This window comes from Macaca nemestrina, chromosome 18, assembly GCF_043159975.1.
Source record: "Macaca nemestrina isolate mMacNem1 chromosome 18, mMacNem.hap1, whole genome shotgun sequence".
In the NCBI taxonomy this organism is placed as follows: Eukaryota; Metazoa; Chordata; class Mammalia; order Primates; family Cercopithecidae; genus Macaca; species Macaca nemestrina.
In genome coordinates this window covers 74,542,328-74,560,655 of record NC_092142.1, presented here as the reverse complement: position 1 = coordinate 74,560,655, position 18,328 = coordinate 74,542,328, and the positions used below count along the sequence as shown (strand labels likewise).

The 18,328-nt window shown below is 42.8% G+C and overlaps 1 protein-coding gene across 1 annotated transcript; it reads left to right on the top strand.

Moving 5' to 3' along the window:
* Positions 1-4,922: 4,922 nt before the first annotated feature.
* LOC105491256 (double homeobox B) lies at positions 4,923-7,468 on the top strand. The gene is made up of 2 exons (XM_011757464.3): positions 4,923-5,077; positions 6,836-7,468. Exon 2 carries the CDS (start codon positions 6,836-6,838, stop codon positions 7,430-7,432), a length of 597 nt encoding a protein of 198 aa, XP_011755766.3. The 5' UTR covers positions 4,923-5,077; the 3' UTR covers positions 7,433-7,468.
* The last annotated feature ends 10,860 nt before the right edge of the window (positions 7,469-18,328 follow it).

Sequence of the window (18,328 nt, the reverse complement as noted above, 5' to 3'; positions counted from 1 at the left end):
TATGTGGAGGGAAGAATGTATGAACTGTCTAATGCAGCCTACTGAATTTTTTTGAGATATATTCTTTTTCATTAAAAGTACCAGTTCCTGTGTGTCTTATTTCACCTTTTCAATTGTTCCATGAGTTTCACTTTTTTCATTGATTTTTATTAATTTTCCTCCGCCCTACTGCTTCCTCTTTTGGTAATTTTGTACATTTTCTGTGTAAGTTCTCTCTTTGGAAACTTAGGCCATTAATTATCGTTTTCTAATATATATATTTAAATGTCTATGTACCCAATTTAGCATGACTTTAGCCATAAAAAAAAGCAAAAATACAGAGTAATAATAGAACAGGCGCGGTGGCTCAAGCCTGTAATCCCAGCACTTTAGGAGGCCAAGGCAGGCAGATCATGAGGTCAGGAGATCGAGACCATCCTGGCTAACACAGTGAAACCCTGTCTCTACTAAAAATACAAAAAATTAGCCAGGTGTGGTGGCGCCCCAGCTACTCAGGAGGCTGAGGCGGGAGAATGGTGTGAACCTGGGAGACAGAGCTTGCAGTGAGCTGAGATGGTACCACTGCAATCCAGCCTGGGTGACAGATCGAGACTCTGTCTCACAAAAAAAAAAAAAATAATAATAATAATAATAATAATAATAATAATAATTAACAAAATGGGGAGGCCAGGACAGGAGGATCAATTGAACCCAGGAGTTCGAGGCCAGCCTGGCAAGATGATGAGATCTCATCTCTACAAAGAAAAAAAAATAGCCAGGCACAGTGGTGCATACCTGTAGTCCCAGCTACTCCAGACACTGAGGCATAAAAATTGCTTGACCCGAGGAGTGGAGGTTGCATTGACCTGAGACTGCACCACTGCACTCCAATCTGGGCAACAGAGTTAGACTCTGTCTCAAAATAAATTAATTAAACTAAACCACAGATTTAAACCTATAAATATATTCTTCATGCTATTCTTCCCCTTTTTTGTTCATCAGGCATACTTCAAAAAGAATTCTGGAGAAACAGAATTCAGTATAACCAGAGTCAAAAGGATATCCTCCAATCATGGTTTCAACATGACCCTTTCCCTGATAAAGCTGCCAGAGAACAACTGGCCAAAGAAATTGGGGTTCCAGAGTCTAATATTCAGGTGGGCATTAGATTTCTACTTCATTATCTGTCAGAACCACGGTAAAGAGAAAGACTAGGCCCAGCACTTTTGCCAGTTCCCTTATATCAGGTATTTTGCTAAGAAACGTTTTCCTGTTACACAAAATTAGAAAACAAATAAAAAGGCCAGGCACGGTGGCTCATGCCTGTAGTACCAGCACTTTGGGAGGCCGAGGTGGGGCCTCATGAGGTCAGGAGATCGAGACCATTCTGGCTAGCACAGTGAAACCCCGTCTCCACTAAAAATACAAAAAAAAAAAAAATTACCCGGGCGTGGTGGCAGGCACCTGTAGTCCCAGTTACTCAGGAGGCTGAGGCAGGAGAATCACATGAACCTGGGAGGCCGAGCTTGCAGTGAGTCCAGATTGCGCCACTGCACTCCAGGCTGGGTGACAGAGCCAGACTTCGTCTCAAAAAAAAAAAAAAGAAAAGAAAAGGAAAGAAAACAAATAAAAACAAGGATGCTGTTTATGAATTTTACCAAAGGTGGAAATATCATTTGTATTCACTAATGGGGAAGGAGAATATAGTGGCTCAGTCTCTGCCAATAGGTAATTAAGTCATATTTTGAGATTTAGAGAATATAGGAAATGAAATCACCATGAGAATTATGTCCTATATTTTAGTATTGGAATATTCAGATAGATTATTCATATGTAATTACAAGGAAACTGGGGTAAGAATGCATGTGCATTCCCAAGTCTCAGACTATTTTTTAATTTAATGTCTTAAATGCGATTCATACACACAATGTTTGAAATAAAATTCCATACTGAATTATTTTAAATATAATAGCTGATATAAAATGAAGCTAAGTTAAACCTCTTCAGTTATCAGAGAGATACCTGGACTGGGTAGGGTGACCCACACCTGTAATCCCAACACTTTCAGAGGCCGAAATTGGAAGATCACTTGAAGCCAGGAGTTTAAGACCAGCCTGGACAACATAAAACAACATCTCTCCAAAAAATGTATTTTAATTTGCTGGGTGTGTTGGTCCACACCTGCAGTCCCAGCTACTCGGGGGAGCTTAGGTGGAAGGATCATTTGAGCTCAGGAGGTAGAGGCTGCAGTAAGCTGTGATTGCACCACTGCACTTCAGCCTGGGAGACAGAGCGAGACAATGTCTACCAAAAAAAAGAAGATATCTTTGATTCCTGGCATGGTGGTGTGCACCTGTACTCCCAGCCACTTAGGAGGTTGAGGCAGGAGAATCGCTTGAGCCCAGACATTCTGTGCTATAGTGTGCTTGTGTTATGCAGATTGGGTGTCTGCAGTATGTGGATTGGATGTCTGCAGTAAGTTTGGCATCAATATGGTAATGTCCCAAGAGCTGGGGACCGCCAGGGTGCCTAAGGAGGAGTGAGTCAGTCCAGGTCAGAAACAAAGCAGATCAACACTCATGCTCATCAGTAGTGGGATCGTGCCTGTGAATAGCCACTGCACTCCAACCTGGGCAACATAGCAAGACTTTGTCTCAAAGAAAGAAAGAAAGAAAAAGGGATCCCTGTAAATAATATAATTCTATCAGTGAAAATGGTATTTAAACCAATGAAGACCAAGTGAAATTGTGTTTTTAGAGGAAAATAATGAGTTCTGGGTTTTGCATCAAATGTACAGTCTCCAACAAGCCATTGGCTATAAGAATCTCAGTCTGAGAGGATATAGGAGAGAAGAATTTTACTTGTCTCTTCATGTATCTATACTGGATGTGGGAGGCAGGGATTACTCAAGTCCCAGTAACAAAAGTACATTCTATGGGAATACTGGTAATTGGCTTTGAGGTACTGGGCCCACTTGGAATGATGGTGAAAATGGCAAGTTCAGGAAATGATGTAGATAGAGGTTGCCTCTGCTATAGTGTTTATACTTTATTCACTTGTTTCCAGTTTCCATCTGTACTTAAGATTTCTTAACTAAAACTATTCTGATTCATTAATTTAGAGAAGAGATAAAACCTTTTAACATAACGTTCACCAACTTTTTTACCACAGACTGGTTTTGTGGAAGACAGTATTTCCACAGACAAGGAGGGGTGGGTAATGGTTTCGGGATGAAACTGTTCCACCGCCGATCATCAGGCATTAGCTATTAGTTAGATTCTCATAAGGAGCTCACAACCTGGATCCCTCAAATGCACAGTTCACAGTAGGGTTTGTGCTCCTGTGACAATCTAACACAGCAGCTGATCTGACAGGAGGTGAAGCTCAGGTAGGTAATGCTCGCTGGCCCTCCACTCACCTCCTGCTGGGCCACCCGGTTCCTAACAGGGTTCAGGACGCCAGCTTTAGCACAATGCCTATGATATAAGAGTGGTTTATTGGATATTGGTTGTCATTAAGACGCTAAATGTTCTTAAGAATATCTAATTATCAAAATAATAACACTTAGAAATCATTAGAAAATATATTGCAATTCTGACTCTAATAATGAGGAAACAAGCAAAGAGTTCAATTGGTTTTGTTAGGGACGAGAGTGACAAAATGAGGTGTGTGGCTCCCTAGAAGTCTCCTCATCTATTGTTAACCCTGGGATAAAAATGACTAAGAGGAAATACGGATGAGTGTTAGCCTAGCTCTTTACTATGGCTAATTCTGCTCTCCTATTTAAAGAAATTTTTCTGCAATTAATTCCATATGTATTGTATGTTATGAAATGGTATTTCCTGTGAAGAAGTGATGAGGGTCAAGAAAAGATATTCAGAAACTGAAATCCTGCTAGGAGGAAGAGAGAGAGAGAGAGTGCAATCCTTTGAGAGACCTCATAGGGTCTCCTAAATCAAACAAATTTACTTTGGATGCCACAAAAAATGACCATTAAAGAAAGGCTCCTTTGATTTGAAGGGAGATTCATGTGTGACCCTGAATCGTATGCCAATAGTAGCATCATTCCCAGGACAATGCATTGCCTTTCTCTTGTGGGTATTATTCCAGCGACAGGTAGTCAAATCAGTTTTGTTCAATTGAATTGATATTTGGAATGACATAGCCTGAGTTGCATGACTGTCACATCTTCTTCTCCTACTTAGGTTTGGTTTAAAAACTACAGAGTAAAACAGAGAAAACTAGATTATACATGCTTCTCAGAAAAAGATCAAACCCAGGGGCATGACCAGTCCCAGCATCTGACTCATGGTAAGAATGCTCAGTGGGTCCCATTGAGAGTACAATTTTTTTTCAGGTGAAAGCAAGTTTATTAGAGAAGTAAATGAACAAAAGAATGGCCACTCCATAGGCAGAGCGGCCTCCCACAATTGAATGAGACAGGCAGGTTCTTCACAAGCAAGCTCGGGGCTTTTTATTTTTTTATTTTTTATTTTTGTATTTTGTTTTGAGACGGAGTCTCACTCTGTTGCCTGAAGTGCAGTGGCGTGATCTCAGCTCACTGCAACCTCTGCCTGCCGGATTCAAGTGATTCTCCTGCCTCAGCCTCCCAAGTAGCTGGAACTACAGAGGTGCGCCACCATGCCCAGCTAATTTTTTGTATTTTTAGTAGAGACAGGGTTTCATCAGTTGGCCAGGCTGGCCTTGAACTCCTGACCTCAAGTGATCCGCTCACCTTGGCCTCCCAAAGTGCAGGACTACAGGCATGAGCCACTGGGCCCAGCCTAGCTCTGGGCTTTTTGGTCCTGCTGCAGAGCAATGACCTCCTCTTCTGCCACCTTGGGGATTCAGAGAGAGCAAATATGGCCAGCATTATCTTCATGGGTTTGTTTTTCTGGTTTGAATATGAAAATTCCCCTAACAGCTTCTATGTTCTCCTTTAGAATACTTACCAAAAGAAGCCCGGCAAAAACAGACATTCATCACGTGGACTCAAAAAAACAAACTAGTGCAAGCCTTTGAGAGGAACCCATTCCCTGATATTGCTACCAGGAAAAAACTGACTGAACAAACAGGCCTGCAGGAATCAAGAATTCAAGTAAGTTCCATGTCTGTGACCCCGACTATATCCTGCCTGTGATACTGCCCCCTGAAGGTGTTACTGAAAAACTTCGAGCTGTCTTGGGTTATCAAAGTCATCAAGGGCAATGACGAGGGATGGTAAATGTCTGGCATTGCAAGTCCCATTTTTGTCAAGGAAGAATTTTCAAATCAAATTGCTATGCACGGATTTGGAATCACTAGCAGAAACTACCCATTTTGAGAACATTGTTAGATTTTCTACAACCTTGAGAGTGTTGTCATTTTAGCTCAGATAATTCTTTCTTGTGAGGGGCCACCCTGTGCATGGTAGAATATTGGTCAGCATTCCTGGCCTCTACCATCTAGATACCAGTAAAGCACCTGCCCACCTTCTCTTCCCCTGTTTGTGACAAGCAAATAATTCACAGACATAGTCAAATGTTCTCCCGTTGAGGAACAAAATTGGCCCCCACAGAGTATTTTCTTTTACCTAAGTTACGGGGATAGTGATTTAGCATATGTTAAGTGCTCATGACTTAGGAGGCACAGTCATGGGTTTATGACACACAAACTCTCAAATACATTTATTTGTGTTTGTTAGTCATTAATCAGATGAATACACATGCACACAAACTATCAATTCTTTTTTTTTTTTTTTTTTTTTTTTTTTTGAGACGGAGTCTCGCTCTGTCACCCAGGCTGGAGTGCAGTGGCCGGATCTCAGCTCACTGCAAGCTCCGCCTCCCGGGTTTACGCCATTCTCTGGCCTCAGCCTCCCGAGTAGCTGGGACTACAAGCGCCCGCCACCTCGCCCGGCTAGTTTTTTGTATTTCTTAATAGAGACGGGGTTTCACCGTGTTAGCCAGGATGGTCTCGATCTCCTGACCTCGTGATCCGCCCGTCTCGGCCTCCCAAAGTGCTGGGATTACAGGCTTGAGCCACTGCGCCCGGCCAAACTATCAATTCTTATGCACACATCCATGAAGAGGAAAAAAATGTCAGCCTGGTCAAGAGATCTTTTTTGCTTATCCATTGTTGCAATTAGAGGGAGAATTCGAGAACACGTGCCTTTCCACTCAGAGATTCAACTCACCTGTACTTAATTGCTGACTGTGTTATAACCTCAGAATATGTATTTGTGTTTGTGTATATACAAACATACACATTACACACACACACATGCACACATGAACACATGGACTGGAGTTAATTTCACATATAAAATGTATAAGATTTTCTTTTTCTCAAATTCACATAAAAAAGAAAAATAAACAAAAGTAATAAAAATAAATAATAATAAACATATATATACATGATTTCATATACAGTCGTCCCTTAGTATCCATGAGGGATTGGTTCCAGGACCTTCCCCTGAATACTAAACTCCAAGGATGCTCAAGTTCCTCATATAAAATGGTGTCGCATTTGAATATAACCTGTGCACATCTCGTGTACTTTAAAACCTCTGTAAATTACCTGTACTACCTAATACAATGTAAATGCGATGTGAATAGTTGTTATACTGAATTTTTCTTTGTATTATTTTATTGTTGCATTGGTTTTTATTTGGGTTTTCTTCCAAATATTTTCAATCCATGGTTGGTTGAATCAGGGTGTATAGACAGAACCCATGGATTCAGAGAGCCAACTCTCTCTATAAAATCACCCTGTGATTTGTCCTTAGGTTAATAGCTCCTTTGTTTTACAGTGCATGTGATGCAGAGTTACAATTGCTTATATCTTATGATGTCATGTCTCCCTTTTTCTCACTTAGATGTGGTTTCAGAAACAAAGATCTCTGTACCCCAAGAATTGCAGAAGGGAGCCAGTAAATTTATTGGTAGATGACCCAAACGAGAGACCAGATACAACTGTTGGGTGGCATCCAGTCAACCTGTTCAGCCTCACAGACAGCTCTCATTATTTTTCTTCCTCAACTTCTTCCAGCGGGCACCAAACTCTTCTACATGTTCTTCCTTCAACCCAGGCGCCTTGGGATTCCTTCAGGGTCCATGTGACCCAAGGACCAAATGTCGTGATCATGCAGCCCACACAGGCTGTGCAGGAAGTAGATAACTCTCATCAGCCTCTGATACTTCCGAATCACGTCCTGACACTGCCAATTCTGAAAAAGGACTTAGATACTCTGACTCCCTTCTGGCTCCAATACCAAGAAGAACACCAGAATCACAAAGAACACACGGGCTCGGGAGTACCACAGTTCAAGAGCCATTCGCAGCCTGAACCTGAGCACAGGGAGCAACAACCTCTGAATCTGGGTCAGCCTGACATATCGAACATTTTGCAAAGGTGGGACAAGATCTGCCAGGCTCTGCTTGCAGAATGGGACCCTCTCAAAGGGACACACTGAGACAGACTTGTGGCAGCAGCAGGCACGCTCAGCTGAGAACCATGTCATCCATTTGGCCAATTGCCCCAGCAATATGTAGAAACCTCAAGCCTTTAGGTCAACTCCTGTAATGCAAAGTTCTTTAGTAAAAGGTACAACTTGGCCGGGCACGGTGGCTCACGCCTGTAATCCCAGCACTTTTGGAGGCCAAGGTGGCGGATCACGAGGTCAGGATATCGAGACCAGCCTGGCCAACATGGTGAAAGTCCGTCTCTACTAAAAATACAAAAATTAGCTGGGCGTGGTGGCGCATGCCTGTAGTCCCAGCTACTCAGAAGGTTAAGGCAGAAGAATCACTTGAACCTGCTGGGCAGAGGTTGCAGTGAGTTGAGATCATGCCACTGCACTCCAGCCTGGTGACAGAGTGAGACTCCGTCTCAAAATAAATAAATAAATATAAAGGTACAACCTGACAATTTCTGACATACAGAAATTGGAAGTGAGGTACAGATGGCTGGATTGGTTACAGCTTGGTGTATGCCTTATTTGAACACTCAGCATTGTATGAATGGTTGAAGTATGGCCACTGGAATTGTCCAAGACTTAGCTACTGTTACACATGCATACTACTAAGTTAGGTTTTCAATGTCTACCTATTAAGCTAGGTTACAGTTCATCCACAAGTACTCAAATATAGAAGCACAGAGTTCTTCACAGGCCACATTTACTTTGCTTTCACATGGGTTAGCATCCAAGATAGAGTTATTTTAGCCTCCACAAGACGTATGTGGGGTTTACTTTGGAACGATAAAAATATCTTTGAAAAAAAAATTTTTTTTTTCTTTTTTTTTTGAGATGGAGTCTCGCTCTGTTGCCCAGGCTGGAGTGCAATGGTGCAATCTCGGCTCACTGCAACCTCTGCTTCCCGGGTTCAAGCAATTCTCCTGCCTCAGACTCCTGAGTTACTGGAATTATAGGAGTGCGCCACCACACCTGGCTAATTTTTGTATTTTTAGTAGAGTTGGGGTTTCACCATCTTGGTCAGGCTGGTCTCAAACTCCTGACCTCATGATCCGCCCACCTTGGCCTCCCAAAGCGCTGGGATTACAGGTGTGAGCCATCACGCCCAGCCTTGAAAAATACTACTTCTTTGTTTATCTTATCCTTTTGAATTCTGTTCCATTATACAATGCTTTCAACTCCATATAAAGGTGTGGAAACAAGGTCAGTATATATAGATCTAGTTTTACAAAGATACCAGTTTGCACTACTACAAACAGTTGTGCAGTGAACATCCCTACCAGTGTCTGTGTCCATTATGTGAAAGGGTTCTGTAGGGTTTGCACACTGAAGCAAAAGTGCCAGAATATTTTGACATCAGTATTTATTGCTAAGTTAGCCTCAGCTGAATTTGTTGCTCCTAATATGAGATGCACCTTCATTTATCTAGGGAATGAAAACACATGCACATGCACACATGTTAGTGGAGCATGCCTACCTGAAAAGATTCTGATATAATTATTTAACAGTGTTGATACCGAAGCAGTGTCATCATCTGAGGTAACACCTGAGGTTCCCTGTCCCATGGCCATGGAAAACTAGGATACAGACACACCAGAGTGAGGTTAAGAATGGAAGTTTAATAAGCCAAAGAAAGAGAAGAGCTCTCTGTGCAGAGAGGGGTCCTGGAGAAAATGGATTGCCACTTGCATAGTGAAATGCAGAAGGTATTATAGATGAGCTTGAGGGGGTGGTGTCTGATTTACATAGGGCACCAAAGATTGGTCAGGCCAGATGCACCATTTGCATAGCATGCAAAGAAGCTGGCTACCCCATCCAAATCTTTTATTATGCAGATGTGTTCTCTACCTGGCCACCACCATGTTGCCTGCTTTTTCACTGTACATGTAGTGACAAAGAAAAAAGAAAAGAAAGCCTCCATGTTGAACATACCTGGCTTTCCTTTTCTATTAGCACAGCTGCTGGCATTTATTCATGCGAGCTTCCAGCTTGCTTATCTATGTCTACGGTTCCATTTTTCAGGCTGCTTTTTGTTAGAAAAGATTTGGGGCTGCTTTTGTTTTTTTTTGTTTTGTTTTGTTTTTTTTTGTTTTGTTTTGTTTTGTTTTGTTTTGTTTTGTTTTTTTGAGACGGAGTCTTGCTCTGTCGCCCAGGCTGGAATGCAGTGGCCGGATCTCAGCTCACTGCAAGTTCCGCCTCCCGGGTTTACGCCATTCTCCTGCCTCAGCCTCCGGAGTAGCTGGGACTACAGGCGCCCGCCACCTCGCCCGGCTAGTATTTTTTTGTATTTTTTAGTAGAGACGGGGTTTCACCGGATTAGCCAGGATGGTCTCGATCTCCTGACCTTGTGATCCACCCGTCTCGGCCTCCCAAAGTGCTGGGATTACAGGCTTGAGCCACGGCGCCCGGCCTGGGGCTGCTTTTGTTAAAAGGGAAACCTTGCTGGGGGCTCCTTTTACCCTCACTATCTGCCTACATAATTTCTCTCCACCTCCTGTATCAACACCATGCCTAGTTTTGTTTTTAAATTGTTCCCCTAGATAATTCTTGTTTGCAGGCAAAGATTAGAGCTCTTAGTATAAATAGTCACTCCTCCCTACTTCCAACACATATGTGAAAAGAGTTCCCCAGGTTACAAAGACAAGTTTTATATTTGTTTTTTCTGTTTTGTTTGTCAGTGTGTGTTTTGGTTTTTGGTTTTGTTTTGAGATAGGGTCTCACTCTGTCATCCAGGTTGGAGTAGAGTGGCACCATCTTGGCTGACTGCCTCAGCCTCAACCTCCTGGGCTCAAGCAATTCTCCCACCTCAGCCTCAACCTCCCAGGCTCAAGTGATCCTCCCACCCCAGTCTCCTGAGTAGCTGGGACTACAGGCACATGTGCCATCACACTGAGCTAATTTTTGTATTTTTGGTAGAAACAGGTTTTCACCATATTGCCCAGGCCGGTCTCAAATTCCTGAGCTCAAGCAATCAACCCGCCTCAGCCTCCCAAAGTGCTGGGATTACAAGCGTGAGCCACCACAACTGGCTGAAGACAGGTCTTTTGAAATACCTTAGTCAGATGAAAGCAAAGAATAAGCCGGGCGCGGTGGCTCAAGCCTGTAATCCCAGCACTTTGGGAGGCCGAGACGGGTGGATCACGAGGTCAGGAGATCGAGACCATCCTGGCTAACATGGTGAAACCCCGTCTCCACTAAAAAATACAAAAAACTAGCCGGGCGAGGTGGCGGGCGCCTGTAGTCCCAGCTACTCGGGAGGCTGAGGCAGGAGAATGGCGGGAACCCGGGAGGCGGAGCTTGCAGTGAGCCGAGATCTGGTCACTGCGCTCCAGCCTGGGCGACAGAGCAAGACTCCGTCTCAAAAAAAAAAAAAAGAAAGCAAAGAATAAAAGAATGAAGAAAGCCTACATGACATATGGGATATTATTAAGTGAACAAATATTCAAATTTGGGGAGTTTCAGAAGGCGAAGAGATGAGAAAAGGCATAGAAAAGCCTTTTTGTTAGAAAAGAAATGATTAGGGGGCTGCTTTTTTTTAAAAGGGAAACTTTGCTGAAGACTCTTTTTGCCTTCATTATCTGACTCTAAAACTAGCCAGGACCAGTTTATGTTCATGTTACCAAAATACCAGGGGTTCAGTCTAGGTCCTGCTGCTGGCCACATGGAAAGCCAATCACTGAGACAATGATTATTGCCAAAGAAGAAGGCTTTAATCGGGCACTTACAGCTGAGGAGACAGGAGATCAGTCTCAAATTCATCACTCTTACTGATTAAATTAGGGGTTTATGTAGCAGGGAAGAAACGTTAACTATGCATGGGACAACAGGAACTTGGAAAGGGTAAGGAACAAATCACGATGAATGAAGGGCCTGGCATCCCATCGTCTGGATGCGAGGATCTGGTGACCCTCAGTTCTTTGATACTTTTTGAGAGGCCTGGCAGCTTCTTTCCTGTGGAAGGAACTCAGATAAAACAAATGTTAAGTTTCAACCTTTAAGACCAGAAGGGTTGATTTCTATGTTTCTTCAAAAAAAAAAAAAAACTGTCTATAAGACTATTGGGTCAATTTCAGTCCAGTCCCCTTTTTCTATTATTGATTCCTCAATCGTGAGGAATCTGATCGCCAATCTTACTGGCTCCTTCACGCTGAGGAAGAATGTTGTCGGCAGCTCCATACCATGGGCGACCACGTGGCTACCCAGGAATCAAAGGTTAATTTAATACTGTAGTTTTCTTCAGAAACACAGTCTTTCTCTCTCCAGTTCCCAATTTCTGCCAAAGAAAAATCACAGCAGAACCAACCTACCTGCAAAAAAAGCTTCAGTCCCATATACTTGGCCTGATTACCCTCACAAATGCAGCAAGAATCATTGTCCACATAGCCACTCCTAAAATGGCCTTGCTAGAACCTCTCACAAAGGCATTTCAGTCAAAGCCCTGGGAAAATAACCAGTTCCTCAAACTGTGTCCCATTATAAAAGAAAACAGATTCTTTTTTTTTTTTTTTCTTTTTTTTTTCTTTTTTTTTTTTGAGACGGAGTCTTGCTGTGTCGCCCAGGCTGGAGTGCAGTGGCGCAATCTCGGCTCACTGCAAGCTCCGCCTCCCGGGTTCCCGCCATTCTCCTGCCTCAGCCTCCCGAGTAGCTGGGACTACAGGCGCCCGCCACTGCGCCCGGCTAATTTTTTCTATTTTTAGTAGAGACGGGGTTTCACCATGGTCTCGATCTCCTGACCTTGTGATCCGCCCGCCTCGGCCTCCCAAAGTGCTGGGATTACAGGCGTGAGCGACTGCGCCCGGCTTTTTTTTTTTTAAGACAGAGTTTCACTCTGTCGCCCAGGCTACAGTGCAGTGGTGCAATCTCAGCTCACTGCAAGCTCTCCCGGGTTCACGCCATTGTCCTGCCTCAGCCTCCCTAGTACCTGGGACTACAAGCGCCAGCCACTGTGCCCAGCTAATTTTTTGTATTTTTAGTAGAGACAGGGTTTCACCATGTTAGCCAGGATGATCTCGATCTCCTGACCTCGTGATCCACCTGCCTCAGCCTCCCAAAGTGCTGGGATTACAGGCATGAGCCACTGCACCCAGCCAGAAAACAGATTCTTATTGCACTTATGCAAACATGTTGCCAGGAATTAAGAACAGTCACAATTAATTTACAAGTTCTTGAGAAATTAGGCAGAGAGAGAAATATGCCTCAAATTCTGTTTACAAGAGTATACTCTACTCAATTTTTAAAGGCTATAAATAGCTCAAAAAAAAAAAAAAAACTCTCCAGACTCTGAAGAATCACCAATGTTCGTAACAAACAACAGCAACAAAAAGCAATAAAAATTTATTTCAGTCCTCCATTAGTCCAGTCCATGCAATCAACTCCCTGCTCTGCTTCAAAATAGGTCAGCAATATTTATGAACATGTCCGCCTTTCCATTCATGCCCTGGAAGTTTTCTCTCTAATCCAATGGCACAATCTCCAAAGTTATCAGAAATCTGCATTTAAGAGTCCTTTTTGGTTGGGAACAGTGGCTCACACCTATAATCTCAGTACTTTGGGAAGCCGACGTGGGCAGATCACTTGAGGTCAGGAGTTCGAGACTAGCCTGGCCAACATGGCAAAATCCCATTTCTGCCAAAAATACAAAAACTAGCCAGTCATGGTGACACATGCCTGTAATCCCAGCCACTCAGGTGGCTGTGGCAAGAGAATCGCTTGAACCCATGAGACAGAGGTTGCAGTGAGCCAAGCTTGTACCACTGCACTTCAACCTGGGTAACAAAGTGAGACTCTGTCTCAAAAAAAAAAAAAAAAAAAGTTTTTGTTTATGAACTCTCCCAAAGAAGCAAGCCCTGGACTGTAGTTATAAGTCTTTTTCTTTTTTTTTTTTTTTTGAGAAAAATCAAAGCAAAAAAAACAATAATGGGTGACAAAAGTCTTAAGACAGCCATAGTTAAAGACAGAGTCAACAAGGAAATTTGCTTATTTCTGTGGCATACAACAATTACAATAATCACAATTACTACTGACAATATATATTAAGACATATGAGAATTTTTAAAATCTCATAGGCTCCTGGAACACACATTAACAACACATCTATATAAATACAACCCAAAGGAAGCTAAACACCACCTCAGATTTGACAATGCTTCCTACAAAACTCTTACATAACAAATAAGTCTAATAAGGCTAATGTGTCTCTCTCAGACTTCTGGAAACTAATTTTAATTAAATTAAAATTGAATTAATTTTGTGATTAATTTTAACTATTAAAATTTTAATCAGTTCCACCATAAGGTAAGATTTCCATCAATGTTTTATAACCTTTTATATTTTTTTATTAAAGAGTAGATCTGTGTTCCAAGAAAACTCGGTTTTTCCAACACAGGGGACCAGATGCTGGCCATGCTTCAGTGTGCTTTTGAGATTAATGTTTGATTTATAGAGAAACTCCAGGCCCAGAGTGGTGGCTCACATCTGTAATCCCAGCACCCTGGGAGGCCAAGGCAGGCATGGTGGTATGTGTCTGTGGTCTCAGCTATTCAGGATGTGGAGGTGAGATCACTTGAGCCTGGGAAGCAGAGGTTGTGGTGAGCCGTGATGGCGCCACTGCACTCCAGCCTGGGTGACAGAGGGAGACCTTGTCTCAAAAGAAACAAATAAAAAAAAAACTGAACTAATCTTATCCCTCAAAATCAGTCCTTACAGTCTCAGGCCACCACCTCTTCTTTGATAGTCCCTGGGCCTAGAAGGATTGAGTGGTTTTTATTCCCGGACCCGTGTCTCATGAAAACAGTTTATTTTGATTGTCATCTTCTACCGAGTCTGAAGATGAGACTCCAACTGGTGTTAACACTTAAGATTTAGCAGGGGGTGGTGGCTTTTTCAGACTCAGGAGTCAAAGCCCTGAAAGTTAACAGAACTAGGATTAGGTAATGGGATATTTATACCACAGAAAGTATTATCATTCTCTCTAACATGTCACAAATTAAAATACTGTGATATGTGTCCAAGAGTTACTGTCTGCAGCACTTCAAGACATTTTATTAAAGTAATTAAGCTATTCATTGCATATATCTAATTGCTAGCATTCTAGTGACAGAACTGTCACCAGAAGCTTCAAAAAGTGATAGGTCCTATGTCAAACTTATCAAAGTAAGATAACTTTTCTCTCCATCATAAAAAAATAGCAAACGCAAATATCAGTTTTGGAAATTCAATATGAGGCTAAATAATCTCCCTTCACTTAAATATTATAGGACAAAACAAGAACAAAGTAAAAGCAAGCACAGAATAATTTCTTTTCAGCTATTTTGAAAAAGCATCATCACATAATTACTAAGATTGTTTTCTAGATAACATACTGACAACCGATTAGGTAGCTTTCATTACTAAAATCTTCAAACCAGTGCAACATTTGTATATATTTTGTTTTCAAGTCCATACATGAAGGCCCATCAGTGATAGATAAATAAATGGCTTAGGATTAAAAATAACTAGAAAATGGCTGGGGGTGGTGGCTCACATCTGTAATCCCAGAGTGTCCACTCTAAAACAGTCAGGGCATTCCCTCTCTCAGTCAGTGGGCCTTGTTCAACCCGCAAATGGAAATTCCTTTAAAAATTTGCCACGTTGAGAGGAGCAGATTCTGCTGTCTGGACCCACAAAGGACATTCACCTATCAGGATACAGATGGCAAATTTCAAAGGCTATTCTTCCCAGGCAATCAGGAACACACTTGGGGCTGGCAGCAGTGCAGCCAGAGAGAGACAGAAACTCACCTCCAGCAAAAATTGGGTTGGCAGCAGCTTAGGAAAGCTTCTGAGACTCCCAGCCCTTGGGAGCCAAGCCATGAGCAACGCGTTCAGGGTCAGGGAACCAAAATCTGCTACCAAAACACCAGGGGTTCAGTCTAGGTCGTACTTCTGGCCACAAAGGAAGCCAATCACTGAGAAAATAATTATTGCAGCCTAGGAGGTAGGAGATCAGTCTCAAATCCATCTCCCTGACTGACTAAAATTAGGGGTTTATATAGCAGGCAAGAAATGTAACTATGTATGTGAAAACAGGAACTCAGGAGGGGTAAGGAAGCAATTGTGATGAATTAAGGGACTGGGGTCTCATTGTTTAGATGTGATGATCCAGTGAGTGTCAGTTCTTTGTTAATTCTTTATATTATTTATTTATTTATTTTAGTCTGGAGTCTCACTCTGTTACTTAGGCTGGAGCATAGATGCACGATCTTGGCTCACTGAAACCTCTGCCTCCTGGGTTCAAGCCTCCTCCTGCCTCAGCCACCCAGTAGCAGGGATTACAAGCACACACGACCACACCCAGCTAGTTTTTTCACCATGTTGATTAGGGTGGTCTGGAATTCCTAACCCTGAGTAATCCATCCGTCTCAGCATCCCAAGGTGCTGGGATTAAAGGCGTGAGCCACTATGTCTGGCCAAGTTTTAGTTCTTTAATACTTTCTGAGAGGCCTGGGAGTCCTTTCCTAAAAATAAAAAAATTAAAACTCACATAAAACAAGTAAGTTTCAAGCTTTAAGACAAGAAGAGTCCATTTCTAGTTTATCAGAAAACAACTGTCAATGAAACTATTGGGTCAGTTTCAGTCAGTGGTCCCTTAGCAGTGGAGAATTACATAAATCAGCCTATTGTTCAATCAAAGCTGTAGTTATGGCTCTTGGAACAGAGAAGCTCAGTATCTAATGGTTGGTGAACTGCCACTGCTTCAGCATTGCTTATCTCGAGGCCAGTGCTTGTTTAGCTGCTAGAGATAAAGTAAACCCTTGTGGCAGTTAGAGCATAGTTTATTCTTTTTTTTTTTTTTTGAGGTGGAGTCGTGCTCTGTTGCCTAGGCTGGAGTACAGTGGTGCGATCTCAGCTCACTGCAACCTCCGCCTCCTGGGTTCAAGCAATTCTCCTGCCTCAGCCTCCTGAGTAGCTGGGATTACAGACACACGCCACAATGCCCAGCTAATTTTTTTGTATTTTTAGGAGAGACAGGGTATCACCATGTTGACCAGGTTGATCTTGAACTCCTGACCTCAAGTGATCCTCCAGCCTCAGCCTCCAAAAGTGCTGGGATTATAGGCGTGAGCTACCGTGCTTGGCGCATAGTTTATTCTTTAAGTGTAAGGGTGTGTGACTTAATCCATGCCTCACAGTGCCTTAGGTCCTGTTTATTAATTTGGTTTTACTGCCACCAAGAGTTACTTTTGTCAGTCTCATGATCTCCATTTAAATATTAATGCTGGTCAGCTGTGTCTAAACCACAAAAGTGAGAAATATAATGAGATGTGTCTGGGAACTCAGTTTTTTGGGGGTACTTTGCTTTTTTTTTTTTTTTTTTTTTTGAGACAGAGTTGCTCTGTCACCCAGGCTAGAGTGCAGTGGTACAATCTCAGCACACTGCAACCTGCGCCTCCCGGGTTGAAGCGATTCTCCTGCCTCAGCCTCCTGAGTAACTGGGATTACAGGTATCCATCATCACACCCGACTAATTTTTGAACTTTTTGTGGAGATGGGATTTCGCCATGTTGGCCAGGGTGGTCTCCAACTCCTGACCTCAGGTGACCGCCCACCTCGGACTCCCACAGTGCTGGGATTATAGGCCTGAGCCACCACACCTGGCCAGAACTCAGTTTTTAAGGTTTCTCTGAGGTTCCTTTGGCTAAGGTGGGTGGGGGGGCAGTTCATTGAGTTGTTTGGGGGGCTTGGAATTTTATTTTTAGTTCTCACAAGAGTGTACAGAATCACTGTTACATAGAATAAGTGTGTGGTGAAAGGCATGGAATCAGCTGTCAGACTGCCAGGGTCGGAGACCTGACCCTGGGCTCTGAACAATTCTACACCAAAGGTTCTTACCTGTAAAATGAGGATGAAAATATGGTATTGAAGAATTAAAGAAGAAAACTAATCTCAATGAATAGAAGATAGGATTGAAAAGGTGGGTTCTGTAAATAAATCAAAAAAGCATGACTAGGATGGATGCATGATTAGGGTGGGCACCTCAGTATATTTAAAGTAATTCGGCTTTTTTTTTTTTTTTTTTTTTTTTTTTGAGACGGAGTCTCGCTCTGTCGCCCAGGCTGGAGTGCAGTGGCCAGATCTCAGCTCACTGCAAGCTCCGCCTCCCGGGTTCGGGCCATTCTCCTGTCTCAGCCTCCTGAGTAGCTGGGACTACAGGCGCCCGCCACCTCGCCCGGCTAGTTTTTTGTATTTTTTAGTAGAGACGGGGTTTCACCGTGTTAGCCAGGATGGTCTCGATCTCCTGACCTCGTGATCCGCCCGTCTCGGCCTCCCAAAGTGCTGGGATTACAGGCTTGAGCCACCGCGCCCGGCCAGTAATTTGGCTTTACAGTTCATTATTTTTTCAGTTGGAAAGACCCTGGACTAGAGATTCTACATGTCTTCCCAAGATGAGTGCCTTTGGTAGAGAACCCAGTGTGTTTTGTTGTGAGAAGACTGTTTCCATGAAAACTGGGGTTTTGTAGGGCTTCATCTTTCACCTTATAATAGTGAAGATTGCGGGCAGTCAGTTTGACTGGTGTTATTCACTCAGAGTACAATTGGACACTGCAGCTTTCAGATAGGACTAGGCGTTTAAAAATTAAACCCAATTATGGTTCTTGTTTATAAAATTATTTGGTTTTTAGGCAGACAAAAATGCCTACAGATCAAATTTTATTAAAAGGTAAAAAATCTTGGGGGGAAGTTCGAATGGATAGATTCTAGATCAGACAAAGACTAGCTGTGTACTAATAATTATTAAAGCAGAGCAATTGGGGCTGGATGCGGTGGCTCATGCCTGTAATCCCAACACTTTGGGAGGCAGAGGTGGGAGCATAGCTTGAGTCCAGAAGTTTGAGACAAGCCTAGGCAACATAGCAAG

Bases quoted from the DNA above. Each gene is read 5' to 3' on its own strand.
- LOC105491256 (XM_011757464.3), top strand. From the start codon at position 6,836: ATGTGGTTTCAGAAACAAAGATCTCTGTACCCCAAGAATTGCAGAAGG.